Source organism: Balaenoptera borealis (assembly GCF_965194805.1).
Source record: "Balaenoptera borealis genome assembly, chromosome: 6".
NCBI lineage: Eukaryota > Metazoa > Chordata > Mammalia > Artiodactyla > Balaenopteridae > Balaenoptera > Balaenoptera borealis.
In genome coordinates this window covers 38,703,778-38,726,671 of record NC_138863.1, presented here as the reverse complement: position 1 = coordinate 38,726,671, position 22,894 = coordinate 38,703,778, and the positions used below count along the sequence as shown (strand labels likewise).

The 22,894-nt window shown below is 36.8% G+C and overlaps 1 protein-coding gene across 1 annotated transcript in view; it reads left to right on the top strand.

The window, feature by feature from the left end:
• The window catches only part of CCDC150 (coiled-coil domain containing 150), a 117,182-nt gene that overhangs the window by 38,256 nt on the left and 56,032 nt on the right, over positions 1–22,894 (top strand). The window contains exons 14-15 of the mRNA XM_082397477.1: positions 11,783–11,908; positions 19,250–19,333. Coding sequence (XP_082253603.1) covers positions 11,783–11,908; positions 19,250–19,333 — 210 coding nt within the window. The remainder of the gene's footprint in view (positions 1–11,782; positions 11,909–19,249; positions 19,334–22,894) is intronic.

Genomic DNA, 22,894 nt, shown 5'->3' with positions numbered 1-22,894 from the left:
TACCAGAAACCTGTACTTGTCAGAGTCTTTTCCATGAATTTCTTGAAGATGAAACCCTTTTATACGAACATATTTGCAAAAGCATCAGAGTACACCCAGGACTGTCTGTAAATGACAAAAGACTTAAAAATGACCACAGTTAAAGATTTGATGAAAGTTCATAATAATGCAGTTGACAAGAAAATTAGTTATTTCTGAGATATACATTTTAAAGTAATAACTAGGATTGTTACTTATAACATTATACCAGAACATATAAGACTTTTAGAAATTTCATGTAATGTCTGAAACATTTATATTAACATATTTCCATACATATTTCCATACAAATACAAATATAAGATTTTTAGAAATTTCATGTAATGTCTGAAACATTTATATTAACATATTTCCATACAAATAACCCAATGAAAGTTTAGTATTAGTTGTGTTGTTTGTTTGTTTTTTTATACTGCAGGTTCTTATTAGGCATCAATTTTATACACATCAGTGTATACATGTCAATCCCAATCACCCAATTCAGCACACCACCATCCCCACCCCACCGCAGTTTTCCCCCCCTTGGTGTCCATATGTCCATTCTCTACATCTGTGTCTCAACTTCTGCCCTGCAAACCGGCTCATCTGTACCATTTTTCTAGATTCCACATACATGCGTTAATTTACGATATTTGTTTTTCTCTTTCTGACTTACTTCACTCTGTATGACAGTCTCTAGATCCATCCACGTCTCAACAGGGACTCAATTTCGTTCCTTTTTATGGCTGAGTAATAGTCCATTGTATATATGTACCACAACTTCTTTATCCATTCGTCTGTCGATGGGCATTTAGGTTGCTTTCATGACCTGGCTATTGTAAATAGTGCTGCAATGAACATTGGGGTGCATGTGTCTTTTTGAATTATGGTTTTCTCTGGGTATATGCCCAGTAGTGGGATTGCTGGCTCATATGGTAATTCTATTTTTAGTTTTTTAAGGAACCTCCATATTGTTCTCCATAGTGGCTGTATCAATTTACATTCCCACCAGCAGTGCAAGAGGGTTCCCTTTTCTCCACACCCTCTCCAGCATTTGTTGTTTGTAGATTTTCTGATGATGCCCATTCTAACAGGAGTGAGGTGATACCTCATTGTAGTTTTGATTTGCATTTCTCTAATAATTAGTGATGTTGAGCATCTTTTCATGTGCTTTGTGGCCGTTTGTATATCTTCTTTGGAGAAATGTCTATTTAGGTCTTCTGCCCATTTTTGGATTGGGTTGTTTGTTTCTTTAATATTGAGCTGAATGAGCTGTTTATATATTTTGGAGATTAATCCTTTGTCCGTTGATTCGTTTGCAAATATTTTCTCCCTTTCTGAGGGTTGTCTTTTCGTCTTGTTTATGGTTTCCTTTGCTGTGCAAAAGCTTTGAAGTTTCATTAGGTCCCATTTGTTTATTTTTGTTTTTATTGCCATTACTCTAGGAGGTGGATCAAAAAAGATCTTGCTGTGATTTATGTCAAAGAGCGTTCTTCCTATGTTTTCCTCTAAGAGTTTTATAGTGTACAGTCTTACATTTAGGTCTCAAATCCATTTTGAGTTAAATTTGTGTATGGTGTTAGAGAGTGTTCTAATTTCATTCTTCTACATGTAGCTGTCTAGTTTTCCCAGCACCACTTATTGAAGAGACTGTCTTTTCACCATTGTATATCTTTGCCTCCTTTGTCATAGATTAGTTGACCATAGGTGCGTGGGTTTATCTCTGGGCTTTCTATCTTGTTCCATTGATCTATGTTTCTGTTTTTGTGCCAGTACCATATTGTCTTGATTACTGTAGCTTTGTAGTATAGTCTGAAGTCAGGGAGTCTGATTCCTCCAGCTCCGTTTTTTTCCCTCAAGACTGCTTTGGCTATTCGGGATCTTTTGTGTCTCCATACAAATTTTAAGATTTTTTGTTCTAGTTCTGTAAAAAATGCCATTGGTAATTGGATAGGGATTGCATTGAATCTGTAGATTGCTTTGGGTAGTATAGTCATTTTCACAATGTTGATTCTTCCAATCCAAGAACATGGTATATCTCTCCATCTGTTGGTATCATCTTTAATTTCTTTCATCAGTGTCTTATAGTTTTCTGCATACAGGTTTTTTGTCTCCCTAGGTAGGTTTATTCCTAGGTATTTTATTCTTTTTGTTGCAATGGTAAATGGGAGTGTTTCCATAATTTCTCTTTCAGATTTTTCATCATTAGTGTATAGGAATGCAAGAGATTTCTGTGCATTAATTTTGTATCCTGCAACTTTACTATATTCATTAATTAGCTCTAGCAGTTTTCTGGTGGCAGTTTTAGGATTCTCTATGTATAGTATCATGTCATCCGCAAACAGTGACAGTTTTACTTCTTCTTTTCCAATTTGTATTCCTTTTATTTCTTTTTCTTCTCTGATTGCCGTGGCTAGGACTTCCAGAACTATGTTGAATAATAGTGGTGAGAGTGGACATCCTTGTCTCGTTCCTGATCTTAGAGGAAATGCTTTCAGTTTTTCACCATTGAGAATGATGTTTGCCGTGGGTTTGTCATATATGGCCTTTATTATGTTGAGGTAGGTTCCCTCTATGCCCAGTTTCTGGAGAGTTTTTATCATAAGTGGGTGTTGAATTTTGTCAAAAGCTTTTTCTGCATCTATTGAGATGATCATATGGTTTTTATTCTTCAATTTGTTAATATGGTGTATCACATTGATTGATTTGCGTATATTGAAGAATCCTTGCATCCCTGGGATAAATCCCACTTGATCATGGTGTATGATCCTTTTAATGTGTTGTTGGATTCTGTTTGCTAGTATTTTGTTGAGGATTTTTGCATCTATATTCATCAGTGATATTGGTCTGTAATTTTCTTTTTTTGTAGTGTCTTTGTCTGGTTTTGGTATCAGGGTGATGGTGGCCTCATAGAATGAGTTTGGGAGTGTTCCTTCCTCTGCAATTTTTTGGAAGAGTTTGAGAAGGATAGGTGTTAGCTCGTCTCTAAATGTTTGATAGAATTCACCTGTGAAGCCATCTGGTCCTGGACTTTTGTTTGTTGGAAGATTTTTAATCACAGTTTCAATTTCATTACTTGTGATTGGTCTGTTCATATTTTCTGTTTCTTCCTGGTTCAGTCTTGGAAGGTTATACCTTTCTAAAAATTTGTCCATTTCTTCCAGGTTGTCCATTTTATTGGCATAAAGTTGCTTGTAGTAGTCTCTTTGGATGCTTTGTATTTCTGCGGTGTCTGTTGTAACTTCTCCTTTTTCATTTCTGATTTTATTGATTTGAGTCCTCTCCCTCTTTTTCTTGATGAGTCTGGCTAATGGCTTATCAATTTTGTTTATCTTCTCAAAGAACCAGGTTTTAGTTTTATTGATCTTTGCTATTGTTTTCTTTGTTTCTATTTCATTTATTTCTGCTCTGATCTTTATGAATTCTTTCCTTCTGCTAACTTTGGGTTTTGTTTGTTCTTCTTTCTCTAGTTTCCTTAGGTGTAAGGTTAGATTGTTTACTTGAGATTTTTCTTGTTTCTTTAGGTAGGCTTGTATAGCTATAAACTTCCTTCTTAGAACTGCTTTTGCCGAACCCCTAGGTTTTGGGTCGTCGTATTTTCATTGTCATTTGTCTCTAGGTATTTTTTGATTTCCTCTTTGATTTCTTCAGTGATCTCTTGGATATTTAGTAACGTATTGTTTAGCCTCCATGTGTTTGTCTTTTTTACGTTTTTTTCCCTGTAATTTATTTCTAATCTCATAGCATTGTGGTCAGAAAAGATGCTTGATATGATTTCAATTTTCTTAAATTTACTGAGGCTTTATTTGTGACCCATGATGTGATCTATCCTGGAGAATGTTCCGTGCGCACTTGAGAAGAACGTGTAATCTGCTGTTTTCGGATGGAATGTCCTATATATATCAATTAAATCTATCTGGTCTATTGTGTCATTTAAAGCTTGTGTTTCCTTATTTATTTTCATTTTGGATGATCTGTCCATTGGTGTAAGTGAGGTGTTAAAGTCCCCCACTATTATTGTGTTACTGTCAATTTCCTCTTTTATAGCTGTTAGCAGTTGCCTTATGTATTGATGTGCTCCTATGTTGGGTGCATATATATTTATAATTGTTATATCTTCTTCTTGGATTGATCCCTTGATCACTATGTAGTGTCCTTCCTTGTCTCTTGTAACATTCTTTATTTTAAAGTCTATTTTATCTGATATGAGTATAGCTACTCCAGCTTTCTTTTGATTTCCATTTGCATGGAATATCTTTTTCCATCCCCTCACTTTCAGTCTGTATGTGTCCCTAGGTCTAAAGTGGGTCTCTTGTAGACAGCATATATATGGGTCTTGTTTTTGTAACCATTCAGCCAGTCTATGTCTTTTGGTTGGGGCATTTAATCCATTCACGTTTGAGGTAATTATCGATATGTATGTTCCTATGACCATTTTCTTAATTGTTTTGGGTTTGTTTTTGTAGGTCCTTTTCTTCTCTTGTGTTTCCCACTTAGAGAAGTTCCTTTAGCATTTCTTGTAGAGCTGGTTTGGTGGTGCTGAATTCTCTTAGCTTTTGCTTGTCTGTAAAACTTTTGAGTTCTCCATCAAATCTGAATGAGATCCTTGCCAGGTAGAGTAATCTTGGTTGTAGGTTCTTCCCTTTCATCACTTTAAGTATATCATGCCACGCCCTTCTGGCTTGTAGAGTTTCTGCTGAGAAATCAGCTGTTAACCTTATGGGAGTTCCCTTGTATGTTATTTGTCGTTTTTCCCTTGCTGCTTTCAATAATTTTTCTTTGTCTTTAATTTTTGCTACTTTGATTACTATGTGTCTCGGCGTGTTTCTCCTTGTATTTATTCTGTATGGGACTCTCTGCGCTTCCTGGACTTGGGTGGCTATTTCCTTTCCCATGTTAGGGAAGTTTTTGACTATAATCTCTTGAAATATTTTCTCTGGTCCTTTCTCTCTCTCTTCTCCTTCTGGGACCCGTATAATGCAAATGTTGTTGCGTTTAATGTTGTCCCAGAGGTCTCTTAGGCTGTCTTCATTTCTTTTCATTCTTTTTTCTTTAGTCTGTTCCACAGCAGTGAATTCCACCATTCTATCTTCCAGGTCACTTATCCGTTCTTCTGCCTCAGTTATTCTGCTATTGATTCCTTCTAGTGTAGTTTTCATTTCAGTTATTGTATTGGTCATCTCTGTTTGTTCTTTAATTCTGCTAGGTCTTTGTTAATCATTTCTTGCATCTTCTCAATCTTTGCCTCCATTCTTATTCCGAGGTCCTGGATCATCTTCACTATCATTATTCTGAATTCTTTTTCTGGAAGGTTGCCTATCTCCACTTCATTTAGTTGTTTTTCTGGGGTTTTATCTTGTTCCTTCATCTGGTATATAGTCCTCTGCCTTTTCATCTTGTCTATCTTTCTGTAACTGTGGTTTTTGTTCCACAGGCTGCAGGATTGTAGTTTTTCTTGCTTCTGCTGTCTGCCCTCTGGTGGTTGAGGCTATCTAAGAGGCTTGATGGGAGGCTCTGGTGGTGGGTAGAGCTGACTGTTGCTGTGGTGGTCAGAGCTCAGTAAAACTTTAATCCACTTGACTGTTGATGGGTGGGGCTGGGTTCCCTCCCTGTTGGTTGTTTTGCCTGAGGCAACCCAACACTGGAACCCACCTGGGCTTTTGGTGGGGTTAATGGCAGACTCTGGGAGGGCTCATGCCAAGGAGCACTTCCCAGAACCTCTGCTGCCAGTGTCCTTGTCCCCACGGTGAAATAGAGCCACCCCCCGCCTCTGCAGGAGACCCCCTAACACCAGCAGGTAGGTCTGGTTCAGTCTCCCCCAGGGTCACTGCTCCTTCCCCTGGGTCCCGATGCGCACACTACTTTGTGTGTGCCCTCCAAGAGTGGGGTCTCTGTTTCCCCCAGTCCTGTCAAAGTCCTGCAATCAATTCCCACTAGGCTTCAAATTCTGATTCTCTAGGAATTCCTCCTCCCGTTGCCAGACCCCCAGGTTGGGAAGCCTGACGTGGGGCTCAGAACCTTCACTCCAGTGGGTGGACTTCTGTGGTATAAGTGTTCGCCAGTCTGTGAGTCACCCACCCACCAGTTATGGGATTTGATTTTACTCTGATTGCGCCCCTCCTACCGTCTCACTGTGGCTTCTCCTCTGTCCTTGGACGTGGGGTATCCTCCTTGGTGAAGTCCAGGGTCTTCCTGTCAATGATTGTCCAGCAGCCAGTTGTGATTCTGGTGCTCTCACAAGAGGGAGTGAGAGCACGTCCTTCTACTCCGCCATCTTGGTTAATCCTCCTTGACCTTGTCTTTTCCAAGCATTTGTTCTTGATTTCAGGAAAAAACAACCAAACTTCTATAGTTAGTTTTCTTCTGCTTGAAATTTTCAAGACGGTCATTTCACTGTGGATTTAAAAAGCTGAGCAATTTCTCTGTTTTCTCCTTCCCTGGAGTACTGATCATCAGCCTGTTGGACTAACTAGCCTTAATAGCAGCCTTCTAGTGTATTTTTCATTTCAGTTATTGTATTGTACATCTCTGTTTGGTCTTTAGTTCTTCTATGTCTTTTTTAAACATTTCTTGTATCTTCTCAGTCTGTGCCTCCATTCTTTTCCTGAGATCTTGGAACATCTTCAGTATCATTACTCTGAATTCTTTTTCCGGTTGATGGCCTATCTCCACTTCACTTAGTTGTTCTTCTGGTGTTTTATCTTGTTCTTTCATCTGGGACATATTCCTTTGCCGTCTCATTTTGTCTAAATTTCTGTGATTGCGGTTTCCATTCCGCAAGCTGCAGGATTGTAGTTCTTCTTGCTTCTGCTGTCTTCCCTCTGGTGGATGAGGCTGTCTAAGAGACTTGTGCAGGCTTCCTGGTTCCTGCCCACTGGTGGGTAGAGCTGGTTCTTGTCCCTCTGGGCAGGGCTATGCTCAAGAAGACTTTAAGCAGCCTGTCTGCTGATGGGTGGGACTGTATTCCTGCCCTGTTGGTTGTTTGGCCTGAGGCGTCCCAGCACTGGAGCCTACAGGCTGTTGGGTGGGGCTAGGTCATTGGGAGGAAATGGCAGCCTCCAGGAGTGCTCATGTTAATGATTATTCCCCAGGACTACTGCTGCCAGTGTCTTTGTACCTGCAGTGAGCCACAGCTCCTCCCCTGCCTCTCCAGGAGACCCTCCAATACTAGCAGGTAGGTCTGGCCCAGTCTCTTATGAGGTCACTGCTTTTTTTCCCTGCGTCCTGGTGCACATGAGACCTTGTGTGTGCCCTCTAAGAGTGGAGTTTCTGTTTCCCCAGTCCTGTGGAATTCCTGCGATCAAACCCCGCTGGCCTTCAAAACCAGATTCTCTGGGGGCTCCTCCTCCCCTTACCAGGCCCCCACACTGGGAAGGCTGACATGGGGCTCTGGACTTTCAGTCCTGTGGGAGAACTTTTCAGGTATAATTACTTTCTAGTTTGTGGGTTGCCCACCCAGTGGGTATGGGATTTGATTTTATTGCAGTTGTGCCCCTCCTACCATCTCGTTGTGGCTTCCTCTTTGTCTTTGGATGTAGGGTATCTCTTTAGGTAGGTTCTAGTGTTTTATTGTCTATGGTTGTTCAGCAGTTAGTTGTGATTTTGGTGTTTTTGTATGAAGGAGTGAGCTCATGTCCTTCTACTCCCCCATCTTGCAACTGTCATCCTGCACCCATTTTTTATTCTAAAAATTTTATAGTTTTACAGATTACATTTTGGTCTTTGATCCATTTTGTGTTAAATTTTATATATGGTATGAGGTAGAGGTTTAACTTCATTATTTTTCCTGTGGATATCCAGTTATCCTAGGACAATTTGTTGGAATACTGTTCTTTCTATTGAATAATCTTGGCTCCCTTGTCAAAATCTAGTTAATCATAGATGCATGGGCTTATTTCTGGACTCTGAATTCCATTGCATTGATATATATGACTGTACGTACACCAGTACCACATGGTCTTGATTACTGTAGCTTTGTAATAAGTTTTAAAATTGAGACGTGTGAGTCCTCCAACTTTATTTTTTTTGAGATTTTTCTGGCTATTCTGGATCCTTGCATTTCTATTTGAATTTCAGGATCAGATTTTCCATTTCTGTAAAAAAAAGAGGAGCTGGAGTTTTGATAGGGTTTGTATTGATCCTGTAGATCAATTTGGAGGTATTGTGATCTTAACAATAGAGTATATATTTTCTCTGTATAAGATTGTGCCATCTGCAAATGGAGATAGTTTTATTTTTTCCTTTCCAATTTGTTACCTTTTGTTTCTTTTTCTTGTGTGATTGCTTTGGCTAGAACCTCCAGCCATGAGAGGTTGAATAGAAGCGATGAGAGCAGACATCCTTGTTTTGTTCCTGAGTTTAGAGGGATAGCTTTCAGTTTGTCACCATTAAGCATGATGTTAGCTGTGTGCTTTTCCTAAATGCCCATGATGAGGATGAGGAAATTCCCTTCTATTCCTAGTTTGTTGAGAATTTTTATCATGAAAATATGTTGAACTTGGTCAGTTGCTTTTTCTATATCTATTGGAATAATCTTGTGGATTTTGGCCTTTATTCTATTACTAAGGTGTATTACATTGATTGATTTCAAATGTTGAACCAAGTTTTCCTTTGGGGGATAAATTTCACTTGATCATGGTGTATAATCCTTTTCATATGTTGTTTGATTTGGCTTGCTATTATTTTGTTGAGGATTTAAACATCTATATTAATAAGGGTTATCCCATAGTTTTTTGGTTTTTTTTTCTTGTGACATCTTTGGTTTTGGTATCAAGGTATTCAATAATATTGGCCTCTTAAAATGATTTGATAGTGTTCCCTCTCCTATTTTGAGAAGACTTTGCGAGGGATTGGTGTTAATTCTTTCAATGTTTTGTAGAATTCAACAGTGAAGCCATCTAGTTCTAGGTTTTTCTTTGTGGGGAGTGTTTTGTTTTGTTTTTAATATTATTATTATTGATCCAGTCTCTTTATTTGTTATAGTTCAATTCATATTTCTACATTTTTTTTTTGAGTTTCAGTCATTTGGGTCTTTCTAGGAATTTGTCCATTTCATCTAGGCTATGTAATTTATTGGCATACAGTTGTTCATAGTAGCCCCTTTTTTATTTCTGGAAGTTCAATATAATGTCTCTTCTTTCTAATTTTAGCAATTTGTGTATTCTTTTTTTTTTTTTTTTTCTTGGTTAATACCACTAGTGGTTTGTCAATTTTGTTGATCTTGTCAAAGAACCAACTTCTGGTTTTACTTATTTTCTCTGTTGTTTTTGTAGCCTCTGTTTTATTTCTGCTATAATCCTTATTATTTTCTTCCTTTTGCTTGCTTTGAGTTTAATTTGCTCTTCTTTTTCTAGGTTCTTAAGATGGATGCTTAGGTTATTGATATGAGATATTTCTTTTTTATTAAATATAAGTTTATACAGCTACAGATTTCCCTCTAAGCACCACTTTAGCTGCATACCATACATTTTGCTTATCATGTTATATTTTCATTTTCATTCATCTCAAAATATTCTTTAATTTCCTTTGTAATTTCCTCTTTGACCCATTGGTTATTTGGAAATATGTTGTTGAATTTCCCCATATATGTGAATTTTCCAAATTTCCTTCTTTTATTCATTTAATTTTATTTCATTGTTGTTGGAGAACATACTTTATATGATTTCAGTCCTTTCAAATTTATTGAGAGTTGTTTTATGGTTTAACATGTGGTATATCCTAGAGCATGCTTCATGTGCACTTGAGAAAAATGTGTATTCTATTATTGTTTGGAGGAGTGTTCTAAAGATGTCTGTTAGGTCCAGTTGCTTTATAGTGTTGTTCAAGTCATCACTTGTTTCTTCATTGATCATCTAACTGTTCCACCTATTATTGAAAGAGGGATATTGAAGTCTTAGAATGTTAGTGTTGAATTGTTATTTCTCCCTTCAATTCTGTCAGTTTTTGTTGTATTGTTTTTGCTTCATTGGGGTTGTGTTGTTAGATGCAAATGCATTTATAAATGTTATCTTCTTAATGGGTTGATCCTTTTTTCAATATATAATGTACTTCTTTATCTCACAGATTTTTGTCTTAATATCTACTTTGTCTCATGTTAGTGTAGCCACTCCAGCTCTTTTCAGATTACTGTTTACATCATATATCTTTTTCCATCCTTTTATTTTCAACCCATTTGTGTCTTTGGATCTAAAGTGTGTCTCTTATAAACAGCATACAGTTGGGTCTTTTAAAAAACTTATTCTGCCTGTCTCTGCTTCTTAGTTAGAGTGTTTAATCCATTAATATTTAACATAATTACCCATAAGGTAGGATTTACATCTGCCACTTTACTATTTTTTTATATGTTTTATGTGATTTTTGTTCCTCTCTTTCTCCAGTACTGCCTTCCTTTGTGTTAAGTAGATATTTCTGGTGCACTATTTTAATTCCCTTAACCTTTCTTTTACTATATATTTTTGATTTATAGATAACAAAGAGAGTTACAAACAAAAACTACATATTTATATGTCTTCTACATGTACCTATGTTGCTACATTTTCTGGTACCCTTTATTTCTTTATGTGGATTCCAGTTATTATCTAATCCCCTTTTATTTCAGTCTGAAGAGCTCCCTTTAGCATTTCTTACAGGGCATTATTTTCTAGCCTCACAGTCTAGACCCCACCAAAGGGTGGACACTGGTAAATTATCCCACACAATTTAAATTGGGATTAGAGAGAATTGACATCTTAGCAATATTGTATATTCCTAATACAGGGACACAGTATGTCTCTCCATTTTATTTAGGCTTTTGATTTATCTTGTCAGCATACTGTAATTTTCAGCATGTCAAATATTGGACATATTTTTTCTTAGATTTGTACCTAAGAATTTCATGGATTTTGGAACTGTTATAAATGGAACTTTTAAGAAATATCAATTTCCAATTGTTTGTTGCTAATATATAGAAATACAATTGATTTGACCTTGTATCCTTCAACCTTACTAAACTCACTTATTCTAGCATTTCTTTTGTAGATTCTTTGGGATTTCCTATGTAGACTATCATGTCTGTTGTAAGTAGAGACAGTTTTATTTCTCCCTTTCCAATTTCTATGCTTTTTATTACTTTTTCTTACCTTGTTGCACCAGCTAAGGCCTCCTGTATGATACTGAATAGGAATGGCAAGAGCAGATATCCTTGCCTTTTTCCCAGTCTTAGGGGAAAACATTCAGTCTTCCACCAATACTGATATTAGTTGTAAGTTTTTACAGACATAGTTTATCACATAGAGATGGTTCCCTTTCATTTCTAGGTTACTGGATTTTTATCATAAATTAATGTGAATTTTGTGCAATGCTTTTTCTGTGTCTATTCAGATGGTCATATGGTTTTTCTTCTATAGTCTATTGATGTGGTGAATTATAGTAATTAATTTTGAATGTTGAACAAGGCTTGTATTACCAGAATAAACTACACTTAGTCCTGATTTGTTATCCTTTTATATATTGCTGGATTCATTTTGCTAATATTTTTTGGAGTATTTTTGCATCTATATTTATATGCTTGAGTTAATATATAAATAAGTATCAAGTACCAGAAGGACTTTCACTTCTAGTAAATGTACACTATGCATTTTGTAATAACTCTCCTGCTAAAGACAACTAAAAAGCAGGGAAACATGTTCATAAGATACCATTTATTTTACAGTTAAAAATGTCATTTTAAAAACAAGATAATATTTTTGGATCTGGCATAGATTTCTTTTCTCTATTTTTTCTAAAGGTAGACATAAATGCATTAACCCGCAACCTGCAGACTCTAGAGGAAAAGAATAAGCAACTGGCAGATCAAATTGCTTCCCTAGAACTTGAGCAAGCAACTTCTGATTACCATTGGGGGTATAAAAAGGTCAGTCTAAAGTAGCAATTAATGACTATGAGTTTTAAAAAACAATCAGAAATCAGGAGATGGGTTTCCTTCATTTTTTTTTTTTTTTTGATAATTATCACAAGTCTGAATAATGCAGGCTAAATATGTCAGAGAGCCCTACGGTATTCAGACAATAGAGGATTTAGGAAAACAAGAGTTTAAGACAGCCTTTAAATGTCTGCCTACACAGATGATCTATAATGCTGAAAAGCACCAGTATTTCTAACGTTTTAAAATATTTTCTTTTCCATAAATTGTGAGGAACAAACTTGTATTTTTTTTCTCTTTCTGACAGTTCCATCCATTAGGAAATCAGTAGTAAGTTCGATTTCTAAAAGCTATTTGACAAGGTCAATCCATTACAAATAAATGGTAGAATTCTTAAAACATCTCCAGGTGAAAGAGATTTAAAGAGATGATTGTTATGTTAAACAGCTAATAAGTTTTCCATGTGCTTCTGAATGCTTGAGAAAGAATTAGCCATTGCTTCTATAACATGCAAATCATCTTTCAAAATTCCAAAGAAGGCCCTGATGTGAAGTCTGCCTTAATCTGAACTAAATTCTTTCAAACTCTGTCATAAGCTGCTCATTACTTCAACTATAAAAAATTACAGAGACTAAATCTAAATCCTGGGACTTCCCTGGTGGTGCAGTGGTTAAGAATCCACCTGCCAATGCAGGAGACACGGGTTTGAGCCCTGGTCCAGGAAGATCCCACATGCCACGGAGCAACTAAGCCCGTGCGCCACAACTACTGAGCCTGCGCTCTAGAGCCCGTGAACCACAACTACTGAGCCCTCGTGCCACAACTACTGAAGCCCGCATGCCTAGAGCCTGTGCTCTGCAACAAAGAGAAGCCACTGCAATGAGAAGCCCATGCACCCCAATGAAGAGTAGCCCCCGCTCACTGCAACTAGAGAAAGCCTGTGCGCAGCAACGAAGACCCTATACAGCCAAAAATTGGTAAATAAATAAAATTTAAAAATATATGTATAGGGGCTTCCCTGGTGGTGCAGTGGTTGAGAGTCTGCCTGCCGATGCAGGGGACACGGGTTCGAGCCCTGGTCTGGGAAGATCCCACATGCCACGGAGCAACTAGGCCCGTGAGCCACAACTACTGAGCCTGCGCGTCTGGAGCCTGTGCTCTGCAACAAGAGAGGCCACGATAGTGAGAGGCCCGCGCACCGCGATGAAGAGTGGCCCCCGCTTGCCACAACTAGAGAAAGCCCTAGCACAGAAACGAAGACCCAACATAGCAATCAATCAATCAATTAAAAAATCTTTAAAAAAAAAAAATATATATATATGTATAAATCCTCTTACATTTTCATGGCTTTAGAGCCAGACTATCTATGTTTCAGTTTTGGCTGTTACCTTGGGTGTGATCCTTAACCTCTCGGAGCCTGAGTTTCTTAATCTGTCAAAATGGGGATAATCATACTATTATTAGGAGGTTGTTGAGGTTAAGTAAGTTAATACATGTAAAGCATGTAGAGCATTGCTAACATTTATTGAATTCTTAGTATCTCAACTGTCTCAGAAGAAAGCCTGTAAGTTCCTATCAAAGCAACAAGATGCATTAGCTCTAATTCCTGGTACTGTCTCAAACCACGCCTCCCTCCCCCGAGATTAAAGATTCATCCATGTCCTTTCCTGTTGGCCAGGCCTCAGCTGGGCTTATCCACCCACCTGGTTTGGGTCTCTCTGGAAGACCATATCTCAGTCTGCGCGATTCTTTCGTGCCTCTACTGCCAGTGAGCAGGCCTCTGGCCTTATCCTATTAGCGACTTTGACGGGTCTTGCAAGTGATTTGGTCAATGTTGATTCTTGCCTGCCCACAGCACCTCTTGATTAAGGTCTCCCAGTGATATCCCATACCTCAATTCCAGCTTATATGTCTATGCATAGAATCTTCTCTGACCAAGCCTGCCTGGAAGTGCTTCACTTGGCTGTATGAGTCTTGAGGAAAGAGGCTAAGAACTTTTTTTTTTTTCAATCCGAGCAATGTCATTAAACCTATTGCCATTCAATCCCGGCAGTATATTTTTGTTCTTTGAGAATTAACACTTAAAATTCTCAATAAAAACTACCCTCTAGTATAACCTCTTACTGATTTTTAGAGATATACATATGAATGTGTGTTGTGTATGCCACACCACAGATTTAAATTCAGACCTGGTTACAATACTTGGCTCCATTTACTGTGTGACCTGGGCAAGTTCTTAACCTCTATGGCCTTCAGCACCAAGGGGATCTCCCCTAACTGTGGGGTTCCCACAGCCTACTGTGCATACCCATATCAAAATAGTTACTACATAAGTTAGAAATTGACCTGCTTATGCATCTGCCTTCACTCTCTTCTAATGCAAGAAGAGTAGTTACTCATCTGTATACTCCCTTGCCTACCATAGCGCCTAATACATAATAGGTGTTTAAGAAACGTCGATTGGGTAGAGCACAAAGAGGGTCATGTCTGTCTTACCAGGCTGTGAGGATTAAATGTCATACTGTGAGTAAAGTGCCCCTCACAGGGCCAACATATACAGTATACTTGTATAAATATCATTTCTTCTTTTTCTCACACTTCCTAATTTTAGGTTTATGTTTGCCATTTCAGCCTTTAATGACTGTGTAATTTTTAAAATTTTTTATTGAAGTATAGTTGATTTACAATGTTGTGTTAATTTCTGCTGTACAGCAAAGTGATTCGGTTATACTTTTATATTTTTAAATATTCTTTTCCATTGTGGTTTATCACAAGATATTGAATATAGTTCCCTGTGCTATACAGTAGGACCTTGTTGTTTATATATTCTGTATATAATAGTTTTCATCTGCTAACCCCAAACTCCCACTCCATCCCTCCCCCATTCTCCCCTCCCCCTTGGCAACCACAAGTCTGTTTGCTACGAATGATGGTGTAATTTAAGTCCGTTACCACAGGCAGTCATGCAGGGAAACACAATGAGAAAAGATCCAAATGTGAGAAGGTTACTATTCCTGGGTTCAAGTTAAATGACTATTTGCCCCACTTCTCATTTGTATTTTAAACATACATTTTCAAATGGTAGCACCAGACAGAAATAGAATTAGTTGCACACACAACTAGGATTATAATGACTTGAAATTAAACAATGTATTAAATGTAGTATTTCTTAAAACTAGGATGACATTCAGTCAGTGTATACTTGTGAGGGTGACAGAGTTGGTTCCATTTGCGGGGGCCCATGTCATACTGGTTGTTAAACATTTTGAATAAAATTCCTACTTAAGAATCTACTTATAAAACAGCTTTACCAAGATGCTACTATCTCTTGGTTTTATGTATCCTTCTAACAGCTTCCGCTAAATTTTAGAGCTTACCCAGATTTTTAAAATTATTTTAGAAATCACTTTGTGGCTTACTGTTGATCCTTGTCAGCCTGCCTTTCATATCTTAAGATAATTCTTTCTGTGTTAGCTTCCTGCTTTTCCAAGGAGTGATGTTTTAGTGCTTGAGTTAAAATGTATATTCTAACCATTAGCATTTTTCTTTGTATGCTGTTTCTCAGGTGATTCTCCAGTTTCTGTTTTGCTCTGTATATTAATAATCTTTATAGTATATTGCCGAGATTATTTAAGCAAAGGTTGCATTGAGTTCTGCATTCCACAACTCAGAATCTGAGATATTCACTCATTTAAGTGGTCTCTCTCTAATTTCTGGTGTTCCATCAATTTTCTTAAGTACAGGGCCTATTTAAATAATCTGAAAACAGTAATTTAAGTTACTGCCTTAACATCTACTTTCCTTTAGCAACTGGAACAATTTATTTTTGTTTGTCATAAATTTAAATAAGTGACTATGTCAAACAGTATCACATTTTGATTTTTCTTAGTTTTCACTTATCAGTGCATTAGTGTTCTCTTTGGTGGCAAAAAAGGGAAATTATTTTAAAAGTGTATTTGAAAGAGTAATAGAATTCTTTATGCCTTTGCCTAAAAGAGGGAATTTTATTGAGGAAAAAAGTGCCATTATTTTAAAAATTCTTGGACACATTTTATAAGAGACCCAGACTATCCAAGTTATTTAAAAAAATAAAAAGCCTTCCACATTCCAAGAAGGCAAGCAAAGTTATTTTTGAGTGTTTTTATTTGTAATAGCTAGCATATTTTTGGTTAAATCTAGCTCTTGACTTTTTATAAGCTAACCTACATTTTGCAACACATTGGGCACCTTGATTTATAGGACTTGGAACTGAATTTTAAGTTTTAAATAATTCAGCTTTTACGGTTATGGTGTAGCTTTGTTTTTGTAGCATTATTGGCCATCCTTGTGATACATTTTCTGCTGAAGGCTTGATCAAAACATAATCCCAAATGTTGCATTCATGGGATGATTTTACATCATAGTTTCCAAAATGAAAAATATTGTGGTAAAGGAGGACGGTATGTCTTCCACAGACAGAAAATTAATTGATGACTAATGTTATGATAATATATTATTACTAGCCTCCTATTTATTGATAGCAGTCTACATTTTCCTTAGGTTATTTTGAAACCAATACTTTATTGGTCTGAATGCTTTAAAAAAATATTTTCCTTTGCTTTAGTGGGAGCAACACACGATTGAAAGTGAATGGACCTAGAGTCTATCGTACAGAGTGAAGTAAGTCAGGAAGAGAAAGACAAATACCATATGCTAACACATATATGTGGAATCTTAAAAAAAAAAAAATGGTACTGATGAACCTAGTTGCAAGACAGGAATAAAGATGTAGACATAGAGGGACTTCCCCGGTGGCTCAGTGGTTGAGAATCTGCCTGCCAACGTGGGGGACACAGGTTTGAGCTCTGGTCCAGGAAGGTGCCACATGCCGTGGAGCAGCTGGACCCTGGTCTGGAGCCTGCAGGCCACAGCTGCTGAGGCCCGCGTGCCTGGAGCCTGTGCTCCGCAACGGGAGAGGCCACCACAATGAGAGGCCCGCGCACCGCAACGAAGAGTGGCCCCCACTCAGCGCAACTAGAGAAAGCCCGCGCGCAGCAATGAAGACCAGACACAGCCAAAATAAATAAATTAGTTCCATTTAAAAAAAAATGCAGACATAGAGAATGGACTTGAGGACACAGGGTGGGAGGGGGAAGCTGGGGCAAAGTGAGAGTAGCATCGACATATATACACTACCAAATGTAAAATAGTTAGCTAGTGGGAAACAGCAGCATGGCACAGGGAGATCAGCTTGGTGGTTTGTGACCACCTAGAGGGGTGGGATAGGGAGGGTGGGAGGGAGGGAGATGCAAGAGGGAGGGGATATGGGGACATATGTATGCATATGGCTGATTCAGTTTGTTGTACAACAGAAACTAACAGTATTGTGAAACAATTATACTCCAATAAAGATCTATTTAAAAAAATTTTTTTTAAAAAGTGAAACTTTAAAAAACAAAGTATGAATATGTATAAGTAGGTATGAAATAAATATTGATCTGATAGGACAAATGCCTAGATAGCCATAATAGTTAATTACCCACCAATCTAATATTGGGTATAAATTTTTATATTGAATATGCATAATTTTACAGTAGGACTAATCACTACTTACAATTTTTCCATAGGTTTTTATCAAGTCTAGAATGTCTAAAATGGCTTAATTCTTCTAGCCAAGACAACTACCAAGGAGAAAACAATGCTCCAGATTAATGTGACCTCTTAACAGAATATATGCTATCATGAAAATATTTTGAACAGGGGAAGAAATGAGTTACATGTTATACAGTAATCTAGTTTGGAATGTGTTTTTACTTTTATTTGGAAAATATTCACAATATTTAAAATGAAATAAAGTGCACTACAAAGAGACGAGTAAAGAATAGCTGTAACAATGTTGGAGATAGTGAGGAATGTCTCTTGTGTAAATTAATATCCCAACATATATGGTTTCATCTTTACAGACTAGCCTAAAGTTGAATATAAAACAAAAATCTAAATTCTTTGGCTTTAAATGCTGAAAAGGTCCTTTTGTTCTATTATTCACAGATTAAGCAAATGTAAACCAGAAATAGTGATTATGTCAACATAGGATATTTACCAACATTATTAAGACTTTGAACTTAAAATTTACTGGAAATGACCCATAGTGCAGCTGGTTGGCCTACGTGATTAAGAATTTGTGTTCTTAGTCACATTTGCTTGTGTGTGTATTATTCCTACAATGGACTTATGAAGATGATTTTGACGTATGGCAAATATCAGTATTTCCTGTTATTAAGATGTAACACTGAAATTGATTATGGAAGGTGAAAATTTCTATATTCAGTCACTAATAGTGTTCCTGAAGTACCAGTAAGGTTCAAAATTTAGTCAAGAGAAAACTATTTTATAGTTATTTCCTCTGACAAAGTCTGAGGGAAAAAAAATAACTCATTATTAAAGGCTGTTTGAATGATTAAATATGTAATTTCATGAAATATAGAGACTTCAGTAATGTTTGTCCTAGATAACATTGTGTTGAGTACTTGATCAATGTTGGAGTTTCCGACAAACATTTCTTTTGTGTTTTTTTTTTCAGTTTTTTTTTTCTTTTTTTACTGTCTTTTACTATGGTAACTGAAGTATCTGCTATTGACCAAATGGTTGTGATCATTTGTAGCTCCCATTGTCTTAAATAACTACAATCATCCCTCAGTATCAGTGGGGGATAGGTTCCAGGACCCCCCAGATACCAAAGTCTGTGGATGCTCAAGTCCCTTATATAAAATGGTGTGATATTTGCATATAATCTATGCACATCCTTCCATATACTTTAAATCATCTCTAGATTACTTATAATACCTAACACAATGTAATGCTATTTAAATAGTTGTCAGTTGCCCGTGTGTGGCAAATTCAAGTTTTGCTTTTTGGAACTTACTGGAAATTTATTTTTCCTGAATATTTTTGATCCACAGTTGGTTTAACCAGTGGATGTGGAACCTGTGGATACAGAGGGCCGACTGCATATAATCCTCAAACTGCATATCTGCAACCACTGATAAAACCACCCCACATCTGGGTTAGGTTGCAGCTACAAAGGAATACTTGACATAACAAAAACAGAATTAGGAAACAAAGAACAACTGTGAGTCCTAAGGCACTCATATTTTCATTAGCAGTCTCTCTACATGTTTCATATTACACTATGATCAGCTGTCTAAAGACAGACTAAGAGGTAGCAGTAGCAAATAAATATGAATCCTGGATGCATTACTTTAGAAATAGTAAGGATATAAATACTTGTTTAAGAAAGAAAATGATTATTCATTCTATGCCTAGAGGTACTGATACGTGTGTTTGCTTTATCAGCTTGCCCAACAGCAGGTGGAAAATGTCTTGGGAAAAATTACTGAGAGTAAAAATAAACTGGCCTATGAAAAGGGAAGACTACAGGTATGAGATTTCATTTTTTGATTTTTGTTTTCTAATTTTTTAATGCCAGTTGTCAAGCTAAATTTTGCTGGATTTTGAGAGGACTTAGCTCTGTCATTTACTAATTCTATAACTTTGGACAAGTTTTTAAGCCTCCCTAAGTTTGGTCCCTCATTCAAATCCAGGTGACTCCTATTTACACACCTATAATATAATACTGAAACCTAAAATTGTGAAGCCAAGGCTCATTCTGTGACAGTATAAACTTTATTATAATTATTTTATGCATGGTCATTTGCTGCCAATGTAAAAAGCCTATGTGAAAGCCTATGTTCTCTCTCTCTTTATTGAACTATAGTTGATTTACAGTATTACATTAGTTTCAGGTGTACAACAGAGTGACTCAATACTTTTATAGATCATATTCCATTTAAAGTTATTATAAAATATTGGCTATATTCCCTGTACTGAACAATCAGTCCTTGTAGCTTGTTTATTTTATACATAGTAGTTTATACCTCTTAATCCCCTACCCCTGTTTTGCCCCTCCCACTTTCCTTCCCCCAACTGATAACCAATAGTTTATTCTCTATTTCTGTGGGTCTGTCTCTGTTTTGTTATTTTCACTGCTTTGTTTTATTCTTTAGATTCCACATATAAGTGCTAACATATAATATTTGTCTTTCTTTGTCTGACTTACTTCACTAAGTACAACACCTTTCACGTCCGTCCATGTTATTGCAAATGGCAAGATTTCATTCCTTTTTGTGGCTGAGTAATATTCTCTCTCTATGTATATATATGTGTGTGTGTATATATACATACACACATATATATATGTATATATATATATAGAGAGAGAGAGAGAGAATATATATATATATATTCTCACATCTTCTTTATCCAGTCATCTGTTGATATACCCTTAGGTTGATTCCATATCTTGGCTATTGTAAATAATGCTGCTATGAATGTTGGGGGTTTTTTTTTCCCTAAAATAATGGGTTTATTGAGATATAATTCACATTTAAAGTGTACAATTTAGTGGTTTATAGTACATTCACAAAGTTGTGGAATCATTACCACTGTCTAATTCCAGCACATTTTCATCGTGTCAAAAAGAAACCCTATACCCACTAGCAGTCATTCCCCATTCTCCCCTTCCCCTAGCCTCTGGGAACCACTAATTTACTCTCTGTCTCTGTAGATTTTCCTATTCGGGACCATGTTTAACTTTTTGAACTGTAAAAAAGAATTTTTTTTTTTTACCACCACGCCTGCCCACTGCTTTCCCCCCTTGGTGTCCATACGTTTGTTCTCTACATCTGTGTCTCTGTTTCTGCCCTGCAAACCGGTTCATCTGTACCATTTTTCTAGGTTCCACGTATATGTGTTAATATACGGTATTTGCTTTTCTTTCTGACTTACTTCACTCTGTATGACCGTCTCCAAGTCCCTCCACGTCTCTACAAATGACCCAGTTTCGTTCCTTTTTATGGCTGAGTAATATTCCATTGTATATATGTACCACATCTTTATCCATTTGTCTGTTGATGGGCATTTAGGTTGCTTCCATGACCTGGCTGTTGTAAATAGTGCTGCAGTGAACATTGGGGTGCATGTGTCTTTTTGAATTATGGTTTTCTCTGGGTATACGCCCAGTAGTGGGATTGCTGGATCATATGATAATTCTATTTTTAGTTTTTTAAGGAACCTCCATACTCTTCTCCATAGTGGCTGTATTAATTTACATTCCCACCAACAGTGCAAGAGGGTTCCCTTTTCTCCACACCCTCTCCAGCATTTGTTGTTTGGAGATTTCCTGATGATGCCCATTCTAGCTGGTGTGAGGTGATACCTCATTGTAGTTTTGATTTGCATTTCTCTAATAATTAGTGATGTTGAGCACCTTTTCATGTGCTTCTTGGCCATCTGTATGTCTTCTTTGGAGAAATGTCTATTTAGGTCTTCTGCCCATTTTTGGATTGGGTTGTTTGTTTTTTTAATATTGAGCTGCATGAGCTGTTTATATATTTTGGAGGTTAATCCTTTGTCCGTTGATTCGTTCTCCCATTTTGAGGGTTGTCTTTTGGTCTTGTTTATGGTTTCCTTTGCTGTGCAAAAGCTTTGAAGTTTCATTAGGTCCCATTTGTTTATTTTTGTTTTTATTTCCATTACTCTAGGAGATGGATCAAAAAAGATCTTGCTGTGATTTATGTCAGAGTGTTCTTCCTATGTTTTCCTCTTAGAGTTTTATACTGTCTGGTCTTACATTTAGGTCTCTAATCCATTTTGAGTTTATTTTTCTGTATGGTGTTAGGGAGTGTTCTAAGTTCATTCTTTTACATGTAGCTGTCCAGTTTTACCAGCAGCACTAATTGAAGAGACTGTCTTTTCTCCATTGTATATCCATGCCTCCTTTGTGATAGATTAGTTGACCATAGGTGCATGGGTTTATCTCTGGGCTTCCTATCTTGTTCCATTGATCCATATTTCTGTTTCTGTGCCAGTACCATATTGTCTTGATTACTGTAGTTTTGTAGTATAGTCTGAAGTCAGGGAGTCTGATTCCTCCAGCTCCGTTTTTTTCCCTCAAGACTGCTTTGGCTATTCAGGGTCTTTTGTGTCTCCATACAAATTTTAAGATTTTTTGTTCTAGTTCTGTAAAAAATGCCATTGGTAATTTGATAGGGATTGCATTGAATCTGTAGATTGCTTTGGGTAGTATAGTCATTTTCACAATATTGATTCTTCCAATCCAAGAACATGGTATATCTCTCCATCTGTTGGTATCATCTTTAATTTCTTTCATCAGTGTCTTAATAGTTTTCTGCATACAGGTCTTTTGTCTCCCTAGGTAGGTTTATTCCTAGGTATTTTATTCTTTTTGTTGCAGTGGTAAATGGGAGTGTTTCCTTAATTTCTCTTTCAGATTTTTCATCATTAGTGTATAGGAATGCAAGAGATTTCTGTGCATTAATTTTGTATACTGCAACTTTACCAAATTCATTGATTAGCTCTAGTAGTTTTCTGGTGGCATCTTTAGGATTCTCTATATATAATATCATGCCATCTGTAAACAGTGACAGTTTTACTTCTTCTTTTCCAATTTGTATTTCTTTTATTTCTTCTCTGATTGCCGTGGCTAGGACTTCCAAAACTATGTTGAATAATAGTGGTGAGAGTGGACATCCTTGTTCCTGATCTTAGAGGAAATGCTTTCAGTTTTTCACCATTGAGAATGATGTTTGCTGTGGGTTTCTCATATATGGCTTTTATTATGTTGAGGTAGGTTCCCTCTATGCCCAGTTTCTGGAGAGTTTTTATCATAAATGGGTGTTGAATTTTGTCAGAAGCTTTTTCTGCATCTATTGAGATGATTATATGGTTTTTATTCTTCAGTTTGTTAATATGGTGTATCACATTGATTGATTTGCGTATATTGAAGAATCCTTGCATCCCTGGGATAAATCCCACTTGATCATGGTGTATGATCCTTTTAATCTGTTGTTGGATTCTGTTTGCTAGTATTTTGTTGAGGATTTTTGCCTCTATATTCATCAGTGATATTGGTCTGTAATT